The following is a 24,410-nucleotide window of genomic DNA, read 5'->3' as shown; positions in this document are numbered from 1 at the left end:
AGGACTCATGGACAAAACCAAAGGGGAAGAGCTGAGGGAGGGAAGGAGGGAGGGGGCAAGGGAAAGTGGTGGGGGGTTGACAGAGACAAATGTATTTGAAAAAATAAATTAAAATAAAATTTTAAAAAAAGTATACATGTCTAATTTACTAACTATATATATATATTTCTACTTAAATTGATCTCACTGCTATGCTTATATTATTAAAGCAAAAAATCAAATACATATGAAGCTTTACCAAATTATGATATGACCTCAATCACAACTCCCATTTTTTTTTTACCTCAATCACTCAGGAACCACATATATGAAATTACACTGTCACACACACAAATAAAACAGTGAAGAAAGGTGGTACAGTCAGCCCTCCGTATCCACAGGTCTGGCATTCCAGAATTCAACCAACTGTGGATCCAAAGAAAATGTTACATTGTTGCTCACATTGTATGTGGTCAGGCCTAGGATGGTTGTGTCTGGACTGAATATGTACAGCTTTTTTCCTTGTCATATTACTTAAACAATACAGCAGAACAACTATTGACATATTGTTTATATTGTATTAGATGTTGTAAGTAATTTAAAGATGATTTAATATATACAGGAAGATGTGCCTAGGTTATATGCAAATACTATTCCATTTTATTAAGGGACATAAGTGTCCACAAATTTTGGTATCTGTAGTTCGTTCTGGAACCAGGCCCCTGTGGATGTTTAGGGGTAACTGTATATCCATAAACATTTTGGACATTTACCAATTTTCTTTCTACTATGAGTAGTTTTAAGATAAGGAATAAATACACATCCACGTGTGTATATATAGATCATATGTGTGTATGCATGTGTATGTGTATATATATGTGTGTGTGAGAGTATATGGGCAGCCTTCACGTGAATTACATCAGAGAAAACAGAAAAGTAAATAACCCATAGATTCACAATGCATATGTATTTAAATTTACGTATTTCTGTATGTGACTATGCATAAACAAATGTAGACCAATTTGTAACTGAGGATGCCCTGGACCATCATATTATACAAACCAGAAAACCCATTCACATAGAAAGTTAAAATTATTTGTAAATATTGCACTTCACTTTATTAATGTGTATTTAGACTCACTCTTTCTTATCCCAATTAAAATGTTTTTTAAAATTCTTTTTATTGTTTTTCCAACGCTGTAACTCCTTGTTCCCTGTTCTCTTGGGAGAATGCCTGTCACTTTGCAGATGGTAAATTTTATTGTTAAATGGACTAATTTCTGCATATTTTTAAATACTGAATGCATTAACAAATTTGTACTTGGCATACTGTGGGAGAATTTAAATTCAAATGGATTTTCATTTTGATGTAAACATCAAGATATAGTAAAAGGCCTTAGAATAAAACATTTTAAAATTCTAACTTAAAGAGCACTATTTAGACCATTGATAAATATCTTACCATGAAATTCCTTATCATTACAAAATAACCAAAACAGTAGGCATTTCCTTCAACAATATAACTGCAAGAAAAATTAGTATTTTATTTTTACTGTTTACTTTATTATGTTTACCTTTTAGACTTGTTTTTAATTCATACTGCAAGAGAATACATTAAAAAAAGAAAGCACAGACAACCTGTAGCCAGCAAACATTCATTAAAGACACCAATAAATACCACTTACTAAGTTATGTTTGTCAAGTCCCTAAAACGTATCTACACATAAACATTTCCAGAAACTCTGAGTATTTCAATGGACATTATATTGCTTGAAATTTGAGAAAAAAACTTTTTCAAACTTTAACATGTTATAGAGATAAAAGTTATTATTACTGTTCATAAATATTATTTGTACCTAAAGCTAGAGAACACGTAGGGGCAAAATTCTGAATTTCTTGATAAGTTTTACTAACATCCAGTCATGAGGTTTTAAATTGAGTAATTACCTTGAACCTCACAGAAATATTCTTGGAATTAATATTTTAATATTATTTCAAAATTATATTTCACACTGTATCTTTCATGAAAAATTACTGCTTCTACTAACGGATCCTTCACAGAAAAAAAAGTGCTGTGTTATAAATATGAAAAAGTACATGACTGTTTTTGTTTATATTTATTTTGATTTGGATGTGTGAAATTAGTGTATATATTTGATGCCCAATGTCTTTCCATTCCTCAATTAAAAAAAAGGACCTCAAGTAAGTTTCAGAAAAATTTTTGCTATGTAAGACATAACCCGGATGGCTACTGATTTTTCTTACCAGTGCTGTCATCATACACAACTGTGACAGTTTTCCACTTGAAGAACTGCACCAAGTCCAAAATGGCACGGCTGAGTGAAGAGAAATCAGGGTAGAGACTGACATAGAAGGAGTCTTTGTTGTCTGACACCTGGTGCTTCCAGCGGGTCTGTATGTGGGGAACCCCCAGAGCATTGCAGATGGACTGCACAGCATTTGCCGACGAGCTGTGTGAAGGCCCGAAGATGGCAGCCACCCCAAGAGACAGCTGATCACAGGCTGAAGAGGAGATAGAAGTCTGTCAATAATGAGAGGAGAGACGCCAGTATACCTACATTACCACATTATTGTTGTAAATCCAAGGTATTATCCTGAAGAAAGATTTGTGTTTATTAATATAACATCTATATTTAGCTAATTTTACATTTTGTCCAGCTCTGAACATTTTTGGTTTCTTAGAAGAGAATTAATTCACCCATACACCTACAGCTCAGTGTTCAGATAATTTTACAAGTAAAGTTAAGGGAGAGAGAAAAGTCGGGAGACAGAGGAGGAATACTCTAGAATTCAAGAAGGGAATGTTCATTTTGGAAGAATGGTTCGTATCAAGAAGTTGGGAAAATAGTGTTCCTTTCCCAAATTCACTGGCATTGAATTTGGGAAATCCTCCACAATTTTAATTTATTTTTTAATCAGAACCCATTTGGTCTCCCCCTCATCCAAAAAGCTATGGTCACATACAGCTAAGTATTTGTGTATTGTATCTGATGATATAGTCAAGCTATGCATACAACCACCCAAACAAAACCTCATATGGCTCAGAAAGGTTGATTTCACATGGATTAATTTCATTGGGTGGAAAGAATATCAAAGTAATTTAAGTAAGTATTTCATTATCTTTGTTTGGCTTTTGGACACAGTAAGTCTTTTATACTGGTCTCAACTATTTTTTAAAGTTAATATTTATTCCCAGGAAATTTTATTTATATCAATAATAATTGAAATAAAGAGGCATAAACAATTTAGAAGATTTCAAATAAAAATGGATACCTTGTGACAGGACAGGAAATTCTTTCAAATACACTGAAGTGAGTTTGGGCCTCGAAAGTGAATTATTATTGGAAACATTGAGATCATTTTTTAAATATTTGAATATCTGGCCTGTGAAGGACGTTTAAGTTTGTTTCATTTTATTGGAAAAGGAAGAAAAAGGACAGATGGTTATATGCTTCTCATGAAGTTTCATGCAATTTAAGTTTAAGAAGAAATAAATTTTAAAGGAAGCAAGAATTGTCCGTAAATGGAATGGTATGCTTTAAGAGACCCACCCCTGCAAATATTTAAACAGAACTAAAAAGAATTGTTATTGGGATTTAGGCATCACATGTGGTGTTCAGGCCCAATCTTTTCAAGATAGTTTATTATTCTAATCCATAAAATATTCAGGTATTTTGTTTCAGAAACTTTGCTGCACAAAGTACAATATAATGGATAGATTATTAAGCATAGAGATTTTACTAATAACTTAGTAAATTTTAGTGAAAAAAATCTACTTGTTTCAACTTTCTTCTAAAATTCAATATGAGGTCTGTCCGGAAAAAGTCCAATTATTGTTAATAGAATGAGAACAGTTTGCACAATATTGATGTAACCTGGCAGCCAAGGAGAGTGGACTGGAATGCACATGTGTGAACAATGACAACTTCACTGTACTAGTCAGTGGGAGCAGTTGACGCTGCTGAGTGAGCATGTGTACTGTGTGGCTGTCATATTCAAAGTGACTGAGTAAGTAGAGCAACGAATCGGCATCAAATTTGGCATTAAGCTTGAACATTCCTCCATCGAAACTGTTCAAATGATTCAGAAGGCCACAACTATGGGCAACTGGTGATTGGCAGCTTTGTCATGACAGTGCACCCATTCATGCATCGCATCTTGTGCAGAGTTTTCTGGTGAAATATCAAGTCACCCAGGTGACTCAGCCTGCCATAGCCCAGATTTGGTGCCCTGTGTCTTCGAGATTTCCCAAAACTAAAATCACCTCGGAAAAGAAGAGATTTCAGACTGTCAATGACATTCAGGAAAATATGATGGGGCAGCTGATGGTGACTAGGAGAAGTGTATGAGGTGCCGAGGTGCCAAGGTGCCTGCCATGAAGGGGACTGAGGCATCATTGTCCTATGTACAATGTTTCTTATATCTTGTATCTTCTATTTTTCATATTACATGCCTGTATACCTCATGGACAGAACTCATATAATCTAAATAAATTATTTTTAAATATGTATATTCTTACTTTTAAAGTAATGATTAAAATTATTAATAGAAAGGCTGGAGTATAAAATGTTTCACTCAATTGGATTTTAATTCACATACATTGAGAATAAAAGGTCTTCATTCACTTTTGATAAGTCATAAATCAAGAAAACTTAAAAGCATTCTATTAGTTCATTTAGAATGTTCCTCAATGTTTCAAACAAGATTTCGAGTTTACAGTTATCAGAGGAGTCATGCAAAAGCAATGTATTATTCAAATAATAGTTCAAGGTTTAATGCATCAAAGTATTCACTCACTGAGCAAAACCACGTAACCTACTAAATGTATAAGACCATATATCAGAGAAAATGAAAAAATTTAAAAATTATTTTTGTTATATTTTGTCTGTGAAAACAATTTTAAACATTTTAAGAAGAATGTCCAAATTTATTTTATAGTTCATCATTAATATACTTAACAAGACATATATTATTAAATCCACCACAAGTTTAAAAACTATGTTAAATCTGCCTGATATTATCCCCTTGCATATTTCTGTATAAGGGCTTCACAAGATAAGATCCAAAGCATGACCTTCACCCTTTCAACATTTCACAAATAAAGCTGCTCATACACTTGAGCTTTTCCTAGTTTCTGCTCAATCAATTAATGAATTTGATTCCCAATGGATGACAAAGTTTATAAATTCCTTTTAACATTTGGAAACCAAATAAATTTAACACCTCAGAATTTTGCAAGGGTATTCCTAGGATAGTAACCTGTTTGTTGTTGCAATATTCTAGTCTTTTTTTTTTATGTTGCTCCTTTTAAGTCCATTAAGAAATCTATGAATATTTTATTTATACTGCACTCATATTCCATATTATTTGGCCTAAATGGTTTCACCTCAGACAGAGCTTCTTCTTCCTAATGGAAATAATCATGAACTATGTCACTAATCAAATGCACTTGTCTTCCAGTTAATGACTTATTTTGCAATTATGATGACAAATGTAGTATTTCACAATAATCTTTATCCTTTTTTTCAGCCTTTAAAACCTTTCATCACCCTGACATGGTTCTGAAATATGGACACTTATTTGTATTCATAAAGATATGAATTTAAAGGGCAGGCAGAATATAGCCTTTGATCAACACAAGGTAGCTGGGGGAAAGAGAAGGATTCTTTTATCTCAAAAAATATTGTACCTTATCAGCTTTCATTAATATTAATGAGCTTAGAAGAAATCTGCACCAAGTTAGAATTATAAATAATTATGTACAGTTCTATCAATGTAAAGTAGCTAAGAAAACAATATTATCAGCACTACTGAAAAGTAAATATTGTTTTAAAAATGGGAATTTAGAACAAGTGCTTTGTAAGCCCATTCCTTTGAGAAAATCTATATTATGAAATTTAGTTCTTGTTACATGAGTGCTAACTACACAAAAATATCACCTACTTAGACAAAGTAAGAATACAGAAACATCTCTCAAAACACATTTACTATTTGTTGCTTGGTTAAAATAATGCCTTGACAATAATTTCTCTGTTAGCTTCCTTCATATATAATTGTTAAATTCATATTCCACAAAATTATTTCCCTATCTTATCTTTTAAAAACAGATTTAAAACATAAATGATAAAACAAAATTAATAAAATATTCTAATTATTTCTCCATAAAATTGAAATTTATTATTAGCTATTTATTTTCAGTTACAAGGAAGAACATCAAGTGATTAAAAAAATGTAGCATGTACTATATATAAATTAAGGATTGTTCAAAACTTGCCAATAAAGATCACTTGGAACAACAGAACTTTAAAGGCAGATAGCAAACCGAGACCACAGTATTATATAATGGAATTGACAGGTAACGCAAATAAATTGTAAGAATGGATTGCAAAACTTGGCAAAATACTTCTTGGATACATACTGTTTTATTTTAGGCGAGTTCTTAAAATAGAATAATTTGTTAACAAAACAGAAGGATTGGTGGGGGAATAAAGCAGTTTCACTCTCACAGATCTAACTGCATTTTTTGTTACAAGCAAATTTCTTTTGTAATAGGTAATCATACCACTTTACCTTACCTGATAAATTTATGCACATTATGAAAAGAAACATTTCATGAAAATATTCCTCATGACTTAATTATACTTGAAATTAAGAAATGTCTTAAGAATATCTAAAAATCTGAATTCCAGAACATAATGTTAAATTTCAATTACCTTTCTTGGATGCTTCAAAACTGTCATACAGGTTTATCTTCTGGGTGTCATAGGTTAGGGTGGTATTGGGCAACAAGGTTCTGTTTCTGTTGATAGTGTTCACAGCAAATCTGAATGCAAGTTCCTCAGCTCCCATTGGACCAGATTCCACATATTCAAAAATACCACCTGGCCAAAAGAAGAAAATATCAGACAGTTCTTATAAGATAGAGAAAATGTTAAAACTTTTCTATACTTTTACGTATGTATGTATATCTTTATGTGTGTGTTTGTGTGTGTGTAATTTGTTGAAGTACGTGGAGCTTGTGCTTAGTTTTTCTATGAACTTGAATATTTGGGATGTGTTCTTTAAGAGAAATTCATCCTGGCAAAATTATTTTGGCATTGCTGCCAACATTTAATATATTTTCATCTTTAGTAACTGCTTCTTTTAGGACATAGGTCTATATAGCTCTTGCCTTAAGAACTGAACATTATCCCTCAAAATTTTACAGTTTCAGAAAAATCAATCCTTTATATTCATATATAATTTTAATGCTAGGCATTCAGAAAACTATATTAAAGTTCCTCCATTAATTCATGAATTAGAATTCTTTAGAATAATTTTACGACACTTTTGTATTAGAAACCCAAAACATTTATTCACTTGCAAATTCCAGCATCTTGTAAGAAAAGAGAACAAAGTAGCAACTCTTTATTTGTTATACTCTGTTTTTTCAGAAGTTGCTTGACATTTGTGAAAAATAACTCTCCAAACAGTGCAAATCTTTTAATCAGTGAATAAACACTGTAGCACACATATAATTTTGGCCATAAAATCTAGAGTATAATTTAAAAACATGACCTTTCCATTTGTCACCTTCTATTAGCTATGTCTCAGTCCAGTTCCCTCGTTCTTATTCCAGCCTTTTTTCTTCTTGACATCAGCTCTCTGTCTCTTCAGTTATGTGTGACCTGAGACCTTGGCCTCAAACACAATCTCTCCCTTATTGTTCCTTTGATGAATGGAATGAAAGGGGTAGCACCTTATACCCGATGTCCCCCAATCTCTGTTCTTGGGAAACTAGCACTTAAACAAGAGAGCATTTATCTTTCTTGCTTTCAAATTTCACACCATGTACTCTACGCAGTTATTCACAAGTTAAATTCCCTGAATAAGCTATTTCCACAGCTCGCATTCATACTGCATCAAAGGTCTTTATACATGAAAGTCAGATAGTGATACTATAAGCAAACTACCAAATGATAAATTAGCAAGAAGTTGTGTACAGTAACAATTTATCTAAATATGAGGAATCAGAACTCAAAAATGCCACAGTGATCAGACAAATTTATATTCAGGAAGAATTAGAAAATTTGCACCATATTGGTTTGAAAGAGTTCTCTTATTTTTTTCAACTAAAGTGATGGTGTAGTTACCAGAGTAATCCATATATTGTGAGATAGTACTCTGAATATTTTAAAAATCTTTGGTGATTTATGATATGCACAAGGAGAAAAAGTATTTGCATGCCTAATAGGTGTCAAGTACCAAATTAGAACCCCTGCATATGTGGAGGAGAACGGTGGTATAAATGTGAACTGTGCAGTCAGAATGGGTTTACATTCTGGCTCCGCCACTGACATCCAGTACATTTGGGTGGTTGCTTAAATCCTCAGTCTGTTTCTTCGTCTCTAAAACAGGGGAAGCTAATGGAGGCTAATGCATAGAGTTATTGTAAAGATTAAATCATATCTCATAATAAAGCGCTTAGAACAGTGACTGCCATAGAGTAAGGACTCAATAAGTGTTTTAGATTTCATTTAATCTCCAAAATAATCCCAAGTAATAACTATTTTACAGGCAAGAACATATTGGTCAAAGATCATATACAGCTATCAGGTAACAGAGCAGTATTAAAAACTGTTGGTGCCTGACTTTGAAGCCTTTGCCTATTTGCCTGCAAATTAGCAGTGTTCTTAAAAACCTCACTCATTAAAAAACACAGAATTTCTTAAAATGTTAGATATAATGACTTTAATAATAATATATAAGTTGAAATGTAAGATCTTATATATACAACAGAAAAATGATAGAGCAATTAGAAAGTATTTTTTAAGTTAACAGGGAATAAAGAATCAATTATACAAATCCAAATTGTTTCTTAATGATAAAATTAAAAAGAAAACAAAACTGAATTTTCATGCTGGTCGGTGTGGCTCAGTTGGTCCAACCATCATCTCGTTTCCAACCTGGGTTGCAGGTTCAGTCCCGGATTGGGGCGCATACAAGAGACAACTGATTTTTTTTCATTCTTGCACTAATGTTTCTCTCTTTCTCTCTCTCCCTCCCTTCTCCTCTCTCTAAAATCATTGAGTTTGGTCTCAGGTGGAGGGAGAAAAATAACAATAGAATTTTCTACTCTCCTCAGTTCAGATTATAGTTTCTATATGGTATAAATACAAAATAAAGATATAAAGTGTTCAATATTTGATGATATTGGATTAAAATGTTCCTATCATTTACTCTCTTCAAAGAAAATAATTCAAATTCAACTTCAAGTTTACATATTTATCACTGGTTTGAATATTGAAAGAAATCTTTGTAATCACTTAGGAAACCTATTTTTTACCTATTAATTAAATAACATGAATAATTAATTTTATTGATCCAAAGCTAGAGTTTAAAATTTGTATGTATATTTAAAAAAAAGAAATCCAGATAACACAAGCTTCCCAGGCATAATATCTCCTATAATACCTCCCAAACATATTTACTCAAGAAAAGAGACCACTAATCTTGATGTATACAGGGCAAGTATGGGCAGAGAGGTTTAAAAAAAAAATCTACTTAAATACTTTAAAAAAAAACTTAGGTGGATGCCTCATACTTAAATGGAAAAAGGCTTCTTGTAATTATCTTTAAAAATTTAGAAGGTTTTAATAACATCTAACTTATTACTTGATCAAACATGAATAAAAGTATAATCACCATGTTTGGTTTTATAAAGATACTTGATAGATCTCATTAATTATTCTTGACTTAAAATGATTCTTAAATAACAATTAATAGAGTAAGAATGATATTTTACTAGGGTAAAAATATATTAACAGTAAATATTATATTTAAGACTAAAGCTAAACAGAAATCCCATTAAATTCAGGAAACAGATAAGAATGTCTGTACTATTCACTCTTCCTTAATATTGTTCTGGAGATTTAATAAATGCAACAGGAAATAAACAAGAGAGTTTATCACCAACACCCTTTTACTGCAAGTAGTAAATAATAGAGTCATTTAAGCAGAAGAAAATGATCCCAGAGATGACCACTGCATTACTTAAATGTATAAAGTCTTTTTTTAAAAGGGTAAATATTGTTGGCAACCATCCCACCCGGTTTTAAGAACTGTAGCTTCACCAACAGGCAAGAGGGCCCCAAGTCTGGAGCTGAGCAAGGAGGCCTTGGGAAAACATGCCACTGAGGAGACAAAACCTGTCCCTCTGGCAGGGGTGCAGCCCCTGTCTCCCTCACATCACCCTGCTTGGCCCCGGAGGACGGCTGGTTTTCAATGACAGGTAAGACCCCTTGGTGGCAGAGGCAACCTAAGGCAGGCAAAGTCTCATAGGGGCCATCAGGATAGGATTTGGGGGTTATGGAGAAGGGGCAAAAGACCCTCACCCCTTGGCTTTGTCATGGCCAGAGTCCTCATTCTATTTGAAGAAGTCTCCCTGTCCCTTGGTTGCTCTGCTCCACCCTCCTGGCTCAGGTGTGAAACAATACTAAAGGCAGGTACAGCCCTAAACTGAATCAAGCAGTTCCCAGGGAAAATTAGGCCTGGAAAAGGAATGCATTAAATCCTATGAAACTTACTTTGCTAAGAATGCCTTAGGGTTAATGAGTACAGATGTTTGGAGTCAAGCAGAGAATGTTATCAGTTTCCCAGATTTCAGGGCTGAAAGGGCACCCTTCTTTCTAGGAGACCTTGACCTGAGGCAAATCTCTTGTGTTCCATCAATTGTTATCTATGATCTCTATCTGTTTTCTGTAAACATAGTCTTTTGACATTGATTGATGAGCTTTGCATTCAGGCTCTATACCTCTGCACATATTGTTCCCAGGGCTCAGGACAGTCTCCACTCAAGAGAATTGCCACCCCCTTCTCCTGGAAGACTGAGAAGTGTCTCTAATGACTTATTTTATTTTCCTACATCCACGGTGACCCAGGGGACCTCTGCACAGGACACAGTACTCCCCTCACCTAGCACCCAATGTGGGGCCCCCCATCAAAATATGTGCATGAATATCAGTGAATTTTGGCCAAAAAAGCAAGAATAGTAAAATTTTATGAAGTTTATAATGTATGCAGAGTTTAAGTGAATGGTAACAATAATGCAAAAGTCAAGGAATGAATAAATTGAATTAAAGGATGTTTATGTTCTAGTATTATTGAAAAAAGATAAAGATGATTATTTTGGACTGTAATAATTCAAGAATGCATTAATGTCTAGGATTAACAGTAAAAAATAATGATAGCATATAATCAAAACTCATAAAGTGACATAATATGATTTTTTGTTCAAAAAGATAAGAAAATACCCCTGCCTTGCCCACAATGTAGAAAATATAAGTAAAAGAATATAAACAGAAAAAATACTAAAAAAATATTAAGATAGTATAAGTGGTAGATATAAAACAATACATCAGTAATTACATTAAAAGTAAATGAAATAAATTCATATTTTAAAGTTTAAGATTATTAAACAGGTTTAAAAGGCACAAAACTCTAAGCTACTTACAAGAGAAATAATGAAAAATGTGGGAAAAAGATTGGCAAAAATTTGTCCTAAAACCACATTACCCAAACAAAAGCTGTTGAAGCTATTCTAATATAAGATAAAATAGACTTGCAGACAATAATAAAATAGAGATAAAGATTGCAATTCATAAGGAGATAGGAATCAATACACCAGGGTACTATCATAATTCAGAATCCACATAACACAGTAAAAAAAATGCCCAGACATTGACAAAACTTCTAGGAGAAATAGGTCCCAGTGGGAAACCAACACACCTTCTCAGTAGCTGATAGAACAAGCAGGTCAAAGTAGCAGTTAAGATTTAGAAGGTCTAAATTATACATATAATATACTTGACATAATTAATAAAGATAAATCAGTACTTCAAAATAACAAAATATTTTTTTCTTTACAAGTGTATATTTACCAAAATTAATCTAATCATAAAATGTGTCATATCACACTTCAAACACATTTAGAAGTACCAAAAGTATTCACAGTCTATTCTCTGACACAGTGATATTAAGGTAGAAATCAATAACAACAACAAAATAAACTTGAAAATCCTCAAGTTTAGAAATTAGAGAGTACATGCTTAATTAATTCATGGGTCAAGGGGGAAATCAAAATGGAAATTATAAAATTTGTGGGACTGGATATAACCAAAAATTTGTCATTGAAAATTTGTAGGTTGTAGCCAAACTCATGCTTAGAGAAACTCTAAAAGGCTGAAAATCAAGGATACAAGATTCCATCTGAAATATCTTGAAAAAAAAGAGAAAATTAAAGCTAAAATAAATAAAAAAGAGAAAATAAAGACTAGCAGACACATTATTGAGATAGAAAACAAATATTTAACAGAAACAAAAATAATAAAGCCATAATTTGGTTATTTGAAAGATTATTAAAATCAATAAAGCCTTAGCAAGTCTAATCAAGAAAAAGACACCAGTGTGAGCAAATGAGTAGTGGCAGGTAAGGTACATGATGTAATTCTGGGGCACTGGTGATGTTCTGTTTCTTAATCTAGAGGCCTCAATATATACTATTAAACTTCTATGCTACAGTTTGTGCCCTTTGATATATGTAGATCATATTTTAATAAAATTTAAATTAAAAAACAATTGCAAAGAAGTGCTAAGGCTTTTTTAAGTTTGATAATAGAAGCAGAAAAAATAAGGATAATATTACTGCATGTCACCCTGTTATTTGAAAAAATCCATAGTCAATCACATAATCATGATTAAAGGGAGACAGACAAGAAAATATGTGAAATCATATTAATGAAATATAAACATTAAAAAAGGGTTGATATCTTCGATATATAAATAATATTTACAAATAAAAATATGATCACCTTAATAGAAAAGCTGACAAAGAACATAATTTATAAACAATATGTGCAAATAACCAACAGACATTTGCAAATGTTCAAAAAGAGGAAAAAAGGTTAAAAAATGAGAATGTCTACTGATCAAGTTTGTTGAGATGTGAGAAAGAGCAGAATTAAAGTGAAGAATGAACTGATGTAAACTTTCTCGAAAACCTTTATGAAAATCTATCAAGTTTTTAAAATATCATACACCTTTAATCCACTAATTCTACTTATAGGACCTAATCTTAAGGAAAATGTTGGTGATTTTTCTGCAAGGATGTTCACTTCGTTTATGAGAACAATATGATTAAAAAAGCTCTAAATATCCACAGTAGGGTACATATATATTAATAAAATATTATGCATCTCATCATTGAAAAATTATCTCATAGAAGGTATTTAATGACAAATGTTTTATAAGTACATATGCACTTAGCATAACAAAATATTGTATGGTTTATTTTAGATGATAGGCATTTGGTTCATTTTAATTTTTCTCATTTGCTTAATTTTAAGAATTAATAATGAAACTGTTAACCTTACAATTCTTAAACAAATAAATGTTTTATTTACTTTTAACTTATTTATTTATTTATTTATTATTCTCATTCAAAGATATGCTTATAGACTTGGGAGAGAGGGAAGGGGAGAGGAGAGAGAGGGGGAGAAACACACTGGAAGGGAGTAACATAGATCTGTTGCCGCTTGTCTGTGCCCTGACTTGGCAAACAAACTTGCAACCTAGGTATGTGCCCTGACCTGAAACGGAGTGCATGACCCTTTATTTTATGGAACGATGCTCCAACCCACTGAGCCACACCAGCCAGGGCTAAATAAGATATGTTTTCAAATGAAGCTAGAATATTAAGGAGTAACAGAAAAAAGGGAAGCAGCTGGAAGATACCATTAAATCTTGGGTCGTTTATGCATGTTTCTTTTATGATGAAAAAGCCAGCATATTTATACACTGGGGGAAAGAGTTAGTAGAAAGAGCAAGGTAAAAGAGAGAAAAGAAAGGGGGAATAACTGATGAAACCAGGTGGCTCAGGAGCAAGAGAAGCAAGCATGGGAAAGACGCTAAACCTTGGGGAAGAGGCCACGTGGCTCACTTAAGAAAGAGGAAATTATCTATAATCTGCTGAAGTGAAGATTATCAGGAAATTGAGAGAATACATATTTTATATATTTTCTTTGTGCAGGAGAAAATAACAGTCAATAAATTTGATATAAAGTTGAATAAATGCATATTAATCTGAGGGAGAAATCAGCTATTTTTAATGTAAAAGTGTATAGTTGGAATTGCTAATAAAAACCTGAAAGGCAAAGCATTTTTTCTAACTGTTCATAAACATGCAAAGGGGTAATTGTTCACATGATTTTAAACAGGGCTTTTTCTTTAGCTTGAGAAATAATATTCACATTGTCCTATGTATCTCCTATGTACTATGTATACTTCTATATTGACTATTTTTATTATGAAGTGTTATAATTGTATGTAGCATATCATAAACATGTAGAACATGAAGAGGAATGTGTACCCCCAAGGAGTTCACAAATTATGTTTAGTGGGAAAAATATGCCCAGAGTAATGAAAAAAATAGAAGAAATATACAATCCTAAAGCATTTCAGTCATCTATAATTATGCACTTCCACAAGACTAGAACCAAGAGTCACCCAATTTCACTTTTTCAAAAATTTAGTGACCACCTTCTCATTATCATCAAATTTCATATTCTCTATAGAACAGAACCAAAATTTCACTGTTTTCTTATACTTACCTTTGGTTTTTGAAATTACAAAAATCATCTAAGATAATTATTTTCAGAGCTTTATTTTTGTCGGTGGTTTTGTTTGTTTTAATACAGGAAGAGCTGGTCACATCTTACAATATCAAACAATAAAATAGATATCCCCAGTGGATGTTCTTTCTGTTGTTAAACTAGCCAATGATCTTAATTAGTGTAGCTACCATTTCAAAGATCTCCATCATTTCTACAGGAACATTACTGTAAACTTTTCACATGCCTAACCAAGTCCAAATATACTATGTCTTTCACGTGGTGATAATGTATCTCCAATATGCTTTTCACAGAGACCTGACATCATTCTGGCTTTCTTCAGTGGTTTCTCCACAATGCAACCAGAGTAATCTTTCTAAAATGCAACTTTGTTCTTGTCATTTAATTTCTTAAACTTGTTTAATAACTGACTAATCTTTAAACTTAATTCTATTTACATAATATAGTTCTATTCAGTCAGCATAGTCTACCTTCTTCTCCTCTTTCCAGGTTCCTTTCTTACCACTCCCACTTCCCCACTGCTGTAGCCATAATATACAACCCACTTTATACATACACACATATACATGCACATACATAGGCACATACACATACTGAATACATACATAGACACATACATACATAGGGACACACACTTAACACATACATTTGCAACTTTTTTCCCTTTCTAATGCATTGTCAGCTTTTGGCACAGGAAGCCTCTCTGGAGGGCATTGCTCACTGGCCTCAACCCTCGTATGGCTAAATTGTGTCTGTGCTTTACATTTTTTAGTCCCATACCACTTTCAAACATTTTAACGCATACTCTTGCAATCTGAAACTTAAGGAAGTCTAATCAGTGTGAAACATGTTTAAACCTGAGCTCACTCTGAAGGATGAAAGCTTCTAACATGCAGTATTTACTGAGAGCCTACTTTATATTAGGCATTGCAATATTTTACAAATATTAATAGAAAAACATCAAAAATATAGTTGGATCACATTTTCTGTTTTCAATATATTTCCTAGTGTTACAATAATTTATATTTTAATTTTAAATATAAGTCTGATATTTAAGGTGTTTGTATTGTTGAGTCTAAGAACTGCTGTCCTCCTTTATGTTCCGTAGCCTCAAAAGGTAGTTTAACTCTTAGGCCAAATAACTTGTCTTACAGGGTCTATTGTGTTCTGCTTTAGGAAGACCTTGGAGTAGGCCCAGCATCCTGAGTATATGGCCTAAGGTCAGTTTCACAGTCAGTAAGTGATAGATACTTGATTAGGAAATGGGAGATCTCAATCCAGACACGTCTTTTAATCACTATGCTGTACTGTTTCCTGCTGTATAATACAGCCTCTCCTTAGTTTCAACTTCTGGTTGTTTTCACATAGGTTTTCTTTCTCTGAATGGTACTTTCAATTCTTAAAATAGATTCTTAGAGCTTTATGTCAACATGAAGTATGTCTACAACATTCTAAAATTGATTTTTTGGGAGATTGGTGGATGCCCTCCTAGTTACCTGTGTATGAAGTGGAAAAACATATGCACACGTGACCTAAATGACTGACACACCATGGAAAAATGAGTCAGTAGGTCATATCTCCCCAAAAAGGGGATTGTGTGGAACACACAGAGTATAAGGTATGAATTATCCAAGGAGGGGAGCAGTGACCAATCTCCACTTCACACTAAGAGATACCTACCACTCTTGCCACTTACTTTTGATTCCCTTTGGTCATGAAGCAGCACATCTCTAATTTAATGAAAGGACTGGTTCCAGTATTTTTAGCCATATTCTAGAAACAATAATGTTCTTCATTATAATGTTACAAAGTTAAGTTCCTGCAAGCATACAAATCCACATCTTTGTCAACATTTCAAGTAAACTAAAAACTGTACAAACACGTGACCAATGAAAATTTTGTCTGTGGAAGGTCATGGAATTTCTTGATTTAGCATTGTTTGCAGTCATTAACTATAGAAGGCATGAAAGCTACTTTTGTATGCCTCCTACTCCATCTATACTATATTCAGTTCAGCTGCAACTTGTACCGAGCGTTTGAAAAAAGAAAGCTGCTGATTACAGTCCAGAATAAAGAAAATGAGTTAGAAGGCAGCAAATAAACTGAAATCAAGGTGCAGGAAATAATGTCATAGGCCGCTCAATGCACAAAGATTGGTTGTGCTCAGGCATGTAAATGTGTTCTCTTATTTTGAAAATAAACAAGCTTTTACATTTACAAACCTCCTACTGTTCCCAACATATTTTCCGCTAGTGAATGGAAAATAGGTGTTGATTTTTCTTCCTACAAATGGACCCTCAAAATCATAGCGAAGACAGAGTTACGCATTTAAACAATATTAATTTAAAAGTAGACACACTACATACTGCGAAGAAAATTGGGAAATGGCTACTTAAATGTTGGCAATTTAAGACCCAGAAGAAATGCATACTGAGTGGGAAGGCAGATGCTTGAATAATATTGAGATATAAATAGAACAGATCAAACTGAGATAACACAGAAGGCAGCCACATGAATAACCGCCATATAAACAGTACTATAAATAACACCAACTATATGAAGGTCAAGAACCCTCATGGTAATTATATTGATTTAAAAAAAATAGGACAGCTAAATAAAAAGAAAAGGAAAAAATGATTGACCAAGCAAGCCCCTTCACTATATGGACCTCCGTTTTCTCTCCCGCAAAATGAAGGAATTGGGTAAAATGAACTTCAAGATTAGAGATTCAGCAAACTCATAATTCTAAGATTGCTTAATAAATTGGGGAGGATCGCTGATTCCATTAAAATTTAAGGTCTGGTTCAAAGCTGATCTGTTACAAATATGGCACACTCCTTAAGATTCTAACTTTCATTTGCAAAAAATATATATTGATTTGAGAAACCGTGTATCAAAATATTACTGGGTTCAGTCAATAAAAAAAAGATGCAAATAAATACATTTGCGTTTCCAAAGAGCATTTAGATGTGATGAGGTTAAAGTAGTTATTAAAATAAACTTTCTTGAGTTTAAATTAAGAAATAGTAATAAAAAGGATGTCTAGAAAATTCATATTTTAAAAAATCAGAAATCAATTTAACAGTAATAGTGCAATACATAATGTAACCTAAATCTGGGATTTGATATTGCATATAAAATAATTTACATTATTTATAGACTATAACTTCAAGAAAGTTATTTTATTCCACTTTACACATATATTTTGCAGTTTCTTTAAAAAAGACTTCTTATGCTTTCAGTTTGACTATTAACTATTACATAGGAGCCACGTATTTTTGTATGTTTATTACTTTGTTTTAAATGAGGGGATAAAGGGAAATAAAGAAAGGAACTTTTTACTTCTCACTTTTTGGGCACAATTTCTTATAATCCTTAAAAATATTTCTCTTTTTTGATATATTTTGTGATTGCTAAAAAAGTCAGCATTCATCTCCTTTATGAAGAGCACCTTTCCTAAAACTCCCTCTTGTAGACTTCAAGCCTCTCACTTGCAACATCTTTTTCATTCTTCTTTTCTAGTCCTAACAGCATAAAGTAGCATAACCTGTTATCCTTTGAGGTTCCTCTGAAAACTCTTTGAAGACAGCAGAGATAACTTACTCATCTTTGACTTGGTCTTAACTCAGTGTCCAACACAAGGGATGTTTAATACATTTTCAAAGAATAAACTACTAATATGGGGAGGAGATAAGAGAGTGTTGTGAGCATTAATACAAAATAAATTGAAGAAAATCAAAATCATATTTCATATCAACAAGTATAAAACAAATTTATAGAAATTAATCAAGTGACCTAATTTATTTTCTCTTTCCCAGGCAACTAAGAAAATCATGTGGACCAGACTGTGTCCCTTCCTCTGTGTTTTTTCACAGTAATCCAGAAAGCCTCGGGTATCTGCTAAAGCCCTCAGCAGTTACAAAGTGTTATGAGTTATTTTTATCATTAGGACAGTTTGTGGTCTAGAAGGCTATCTCTATGCCTAATTAGAGGTTATATAAAAGTTCTGATTCTTCAGAACTAGTTTTAGCATTCCATAATAGATATTATTTCCTCAAAGTTTGAACGCTGAAAGAATCCAAAGCAGGTACAGAAAAAAAATTGCTGAAAGTTGTTTATCAAAGAAAATGTAAACATGTAAGTTCAGTAATAAAGCTAGTAACTTTCTTTTTCCAAACATGTAACTCAAAATAGCCTTGTGAAAATTTTAATTGCATATACTGTGACTAAGCCAGTAAAGTTCTAATATATAAATAATGTACATAAAAGTAAATATGCATGAAAAACTAATATAAAACTAATATATACTCACAAAGACTCATAAAAAAGCAACATCTGAGGAACACTAAAACAAATACATGTTAAGCCAGAGACAAAATAGGGGAGAAAAATATAGTGGCCTGACACTGTCAAATAAAGCAAAAGGTCACTGACCAAAATATTTACATTGACTGCATGTATACACAGCCTAAAAGCATACCCATCATGGTCAAATGAAATGACCCAGCTGAAGACTATGGAGTTTTTTGTGTTCAGGATGGAGTATGAGTAGAAACACACACACACACACACACACACACACGAGAAAAATTTTCATTTAAAATGTCCCTTAAATATCTCATTAAAACTGGCATTACTCTGAAATATCTGAAATGGAAACTCTGGATCTATAATCAAGCAAAACTTTTTTCAAAAAATGCTTCTAAAATTCATCAGTTAGTGATAGTAACTAGCCTGTAAACTTTTGTGTGTTTGCTCAATGATGAATTTCTAGCTGTTTCCCGACTGTCTGTCACACAGTAGGTACTCAATAAATATTCCGTGCACTGATATAATTTTACTGGCCTAAGAATCAAGGAATAATCTTTGAACAAGTAATTATGCAGAATAAATTTTATTAGTAGATTAGGCAAACTACATGGATGTAGAAGCATTTGACAACTTATACCAGAAATTACTATATGTGTATATATATATATATTCAAAGATATTCATAGCAATATTATTTTTAAAGATGAAATAAACTATAAACAATGTAAATGTACATCACACAGGAGTTGATTCTATACAGTACTGTAAACCATCAATGCTTGGGTAGGTATACGTTTCTTAACATCAAAAAATATTCAGGATATATTCTTATGAAATAGTAGGTCAAAAATTGCAGTCAGGCCCTGGCCTGGTGGCTCAGTTCGTTGGAGCATCATCCTATACACCAAAATGTTGAGCGTTGGATCCCCAGTTAGGATGTATGAAAGACAACCTATCAATGATCCTCACACTGATGTCTCTGTCTCTGTCCCTTTCTCTGTCTCTCTCCCCTCCATCTCTAAAATCAATAAATGTATTCTTGGGTGAGGATTAAAAATAGCAGCATTTTTTTTCCCCCAGAGGTGATATTGTATACTGGTTAAAAATAAGGAATCTAAAGTCAACCTGCCTGGGTTCATAGCCCAGTTTTGCCTTTACACTGAATGGTCTTGGACAAATTACATAATTTCTATATAGTTCAGTGTCCTATTGGGAAAAACTGCTATGTTATAGAATTATCAAGTACCAATTTCATAGGTTTCATAGGTTGTCCAAGCTAAATGAGAGAATAAACTAACTTGCTTAGAACAACAGGTCTATCTCAATACAACTTAGATGGAATAGTTTCATTTAAGGTATGTTTATACATTTACCTATAAATATTTAATCATGCACATATAGAAATATGTCTCAAAGTATACACACACCAAAACATTAATGGAAGATATCTATGAGTAATAAGATTTTAGATGATTATATTCTCTAGAATTCTTCAAATAAAAAGAATTTTTTTATATATTGGAAGTAGTTATAAGAAGAAAATTTTTTAAAGGATATTTTATTTTTAAGATTTTATTTATTTATTTTTAGAGAGACAGGAAGGGAAGGAGAAGGAGAAGGAGAGAAATATCAATGTGTGGTTGCTTCTCACAGACCCCTTGCTGGGGACCTGGCCCACAACCCAGGCATGTATCCTGACTTGGAATCGAACCGGTGACCCTCTGGTTCACAGGCCAGCACTCAATCCACTAAGTCACACCAGCAAGGGCGCAGGAAATTTTTGATGATGGAATAATTTGGGACTGAAGATTACACAACTTAGATTCTTAGTATTTGACAGAACCCAAGCAAAGGGGAGAATAATCCCAATCATAAGGAAATATCCGAATATAATTTCAACAAATTCTGCTCATCACCATAGAAATGAACCACTTTCTCTTTACAAAACAATGACCTTGAAAATTGAACTAAAAATGACCTGGTTTTAGAGAGGTGATTCAGATCTGGCAGAGACAATGCCTCTTTTGTATCCTCGCCCTCTCCCAGAATAGCACTCTCTAATATTTCTTTTTAGTACATGAGTAACGGTTGAAAATTTTTCCCCAAACTTTACATGTGCTAAACAACTCAAAATTAAAATTGTTGTTTAACTTAGAAACCAAATTGTAAGCTGAATGGAAAAAATAAATTAAAATAAATATATTTTAAAATTCATGTAAAACAAATACATGAAAATAACTTTAAAATATTTAAAATGTCTTCTGCTTGCAGCCAAGCTGATAATGGGAAAGGTGACAACATCCCTGAGCTTGGCTATCCTGATGCAGTGAAGGGGGTTTGCAAGGAATCAGAAGAATGGCTGGGGGGTCTTACTCAAGTTGAGTTTATAATCTGTCCCTGAGTCTAAGGTCTTCTTTGACCAATCATTCATTTGAGATAAGAATTATGGCAGTAATGGTCAGGTTATCAGTTTTTATCCTACTGCTCTTGGCTCCTTAGTCCAAAATTTGCCGGGGACATATGGGAGTGACGCTGAAGGCATATGGAGTAACCTTTGCCAAGATGTCCTGAGGTTAGCCTGACATTATTGGTTACACTAAGGCGGCACTTCCCTGCAGGCTCTAGAATGCTTAGATTGTTATATAAATTGATATAAAGGTTAATTTAATTGATTCCAAGAAAGACAAATAACTCCCTAGCTGGGCAGCACTCCTGCGAGAACAATAAAAAGCAAATGCTCTTTTTACCTCTGGCAAGTTAAGGAATGGCAGGTTTCAGCAACATTTTCAAACATTCACATTTGCATATAGCCACAGATCAGAAGAGTGACTTTTAGTACTTTACAATTCAAAAATCAACTCTCATTCACTGTTCCATTTATCATAACAGATGTTCTGATCAGCATTCCCAGGTCACCATGTACAGTGTACATGTTTATATAATTACAAGAGAAAAGAGGTTAAAACATTGCGCCTCATCCAATACTGTCAACATGAACCCGTACAACGATTCACACAGGGGAACGGCAAGAGAGTAAATGCAAGCACTATAAATATACATAAGCGACAGCCTAAACTGTTTTCCAGCCCAACCTTCAAAACTGGATTTCTCCCAATAGACATATAATAACCAATAAACATCCCTAACTGTCCAGTGTGACCTAGTTGAAGGCAGCCTGGAGGCAGAGATGGATTTTCTCCTATATTTGTAGGATACTATGAATATGTATTTCGTTTTTGCTAGAGAACAACGAATATCCCATAATCCTAATTTGAGCAAAACTGCCATTTGCTTCTTTTCTTTTACCTGTTTCTGACACAGAAATGTGGCACAAAGTACACTTCAGAAGAAAGACAGAGAATGTTATTTATGGACAAACTCACAGAATAAAGATACTGAGAAAGAGGTACAAATATAAACAAAGATATTCTTTCTTTAAAGCAGCAAAAGATTCTTGTTTTTTTGTTTGTTCATTTGTTTTGCTTTTGCTGTTATGCGCACTGCTGAGTTTTCTCTGTATGTGTTTTTTAAAATATTTTGTATATTTAATTGCTGGTATAAATATATGATGCTTAATCATACTATATCGCACTTACATGAGTTTACAGGAGTAATGAGACAGCATCCTAGCTATAGTAAGTGTCTCAGCGTGGTGGTAGAGAGCCTGAGACCCCAGTCCTGGCTTGGCCATTAACTAACTGTGAACCTTCAGCAACTCAGGCGTGTGTCCTGGACTTCAGTTTACCTAGCTGTGAACTGAGAAGCTGGAGGACACCAATGACACCAAGGCCCATGCTATTCTTTTTCATCTCCTTAACTCCAGTGCCCAGCACAGCACTTAGCATATAGGAAATACTCAGTGACTATCTGGAAATGAACTGAGTGGATCACTTAATGAATCAATGAATAAAGGCAAGCATAAGACCTTTGCCAATCTAAAGTGCCCATGACATAATCTTTAAAATTAAACCCTGGTACTGAGGCAAATGTGTGTTTTCCAAGTTGGGTAATTGGGATCTCAAAAGTAAATTACAGCACCACAACCTACATCTTCTGTCAGCCCAGCTGAATCATGTACCTGTCTGGAGAAAGCAAAGTTAATACAATGACTTAGGTGACTCATCCAGTGAGAGTCCAATAATACAGGCAAAGTTGTAGACCTCATCCGTAATCAAATTTCTACTGGTGGCGACTTAATTAACCATTGACTTTGTACTGAACACCATAAAATCATAACTGTGGATTTCTGTCAGCCTACTGCCTTTCCTGTGCATGCCACATCCACTGAAAAATTATCTTATCCAAGAACAAGAAGCAACTCTACTTTCTAGATACAGATTAGAGATTTAAAATAATCCAGTCACTATGCATACACCCTATCAAATTACTCTGCTAATGAGTTATTCCCTACTAAAATCATGTTTTATGACTTTTCTACAAGCTTGGGATAAAAGGTTGGGAAGAAATAACACTGATTTCAGCCTATACCAAGGACACCACAGAAGGCATCTAATGACTGTAGTACAAGAAACCTAAGTATCTGCATCAAAAAGTGAAAATTTGAGTTAAAAGTTGTTTTTTTTAAAACTGTCTCTAATTTTTAACAGTTTAAAGTACAATTATTTAAGCTTTGATTTTTTTAAAAATATATCATCCCTAATATAAATAGTTATTGGAAGGAAAATGAAGGAAAGGAAGGAAGGGGAGCAGGGAAGGGGGTGTGGTGAGGGAGGAAAAGGAAAGAAGAAGGAATACAAGGAGAACTATTGATCCAAAGCATTTAGTAATGACCACAATGTTTCCATAAGCATGCACAGATTCACTACAGGGTGAAAAAAAAGTATTAATATTGCTTCATTTTTTTCTTTTCTTTTTTATATCTATAAAATGGTGGTTTATTAAATCACAAGAATCAAAAATTGGTAAAGTATTTCTTCCATAATAAAAAATTAAAGTCTTACTCAGAAAAACTAAATGACTTGTTCAAGATCACACATCAGGGAGTTGATACAATGAGCACTCAAACTCAGGCCTTCTATATATAAATATAAATCCTTTCTGTTGTATTTTGGCCACAATACATGCATTTTGTTGAGACAGTGAAAACAGGAATTCATACAAAAATGAAAATGGCAACAATTTATCTCTCATGGAATTGTATCCAGCCAAAAGAGAGGGGTATATAAAAATGGAATTGTTTCATCCAATAATCATGTGAGATTTGAAAACTCACTAACAATTGTGAGCCCTCCTATTTCACTATATCATTCTTGTTATTTCCCCAAATCTGGTAAACTGCTTTAAATTTAAAGATTTAAGTAACCAATTGCTTTGAGGACTTAATACATTTAATTACAGTTAAAAAAGGAAGTTTTCAATATTATTTTTTAAACATTATATATAAAAAACTAAAATACCACATCTTGCTTAAGA

At 33.2% G+C, this 24,410-nt stretch overlaps 1 protein-coding gene across 5 annotated transcripts in view; it reads right to left on the bottom strand.

The window, feature by feature from the left end:
- Positions 1–24,410, bottom strand: part of GRIK2 (glutamate ionotropic receptor kainate type subunit 2) — a 605,654-nt gene that overhangs the window by 369,391 nt on the left and 211,853 nt on the right. For 4 of the 5 annotated variants that reach the window (XM_054569762.1, XM_054569765.1, XM_054569767.1 and 1 more), the window contains 2 exons: positions 6,714–6,881; positions 2,245–2,502 (listed from right to left, as the gene is read on the bottom strand). The exons of the other annotated variant lie outside the window; for it this stretch is intronic. In XM_054569762.1, coding sequence (XP_054425737.1) covers positions 2,245–2,502; positions 6,714–6,881 — 426 coding nt within the window. The remainder of the gene's footprint in view (positions 1–2,244; positions 2,503–6,713; positions 6,882–24,410) is intronic. 5 annotated transcript variants of the gene reach the window in all.

Source organism: Pteronotus mesoamericanus, unplaced genomic scaffold (assembly GCF_021234165.1).
Source record: "Pteronotus mesoamericanus isolate MK-2021 breed Mesoamerican mustached bat unplaced genomic scaffold, CSHL_Meso_final contig_20, whole genome shotgun sequence".
In the NCBI taxonomy this organism is placed as follows: Eukaryota; Metazoa; Chordata; class Mammalia; order Chiroptera; family Mormoopidae; genus Pteronotus; species Pteronotus mesoamericanus.
The sequence above is the reverse complement of the archived record's forward strand: the minus strand, read 5'-3'. Positions and strand labels throughout refer to the sequence as shown.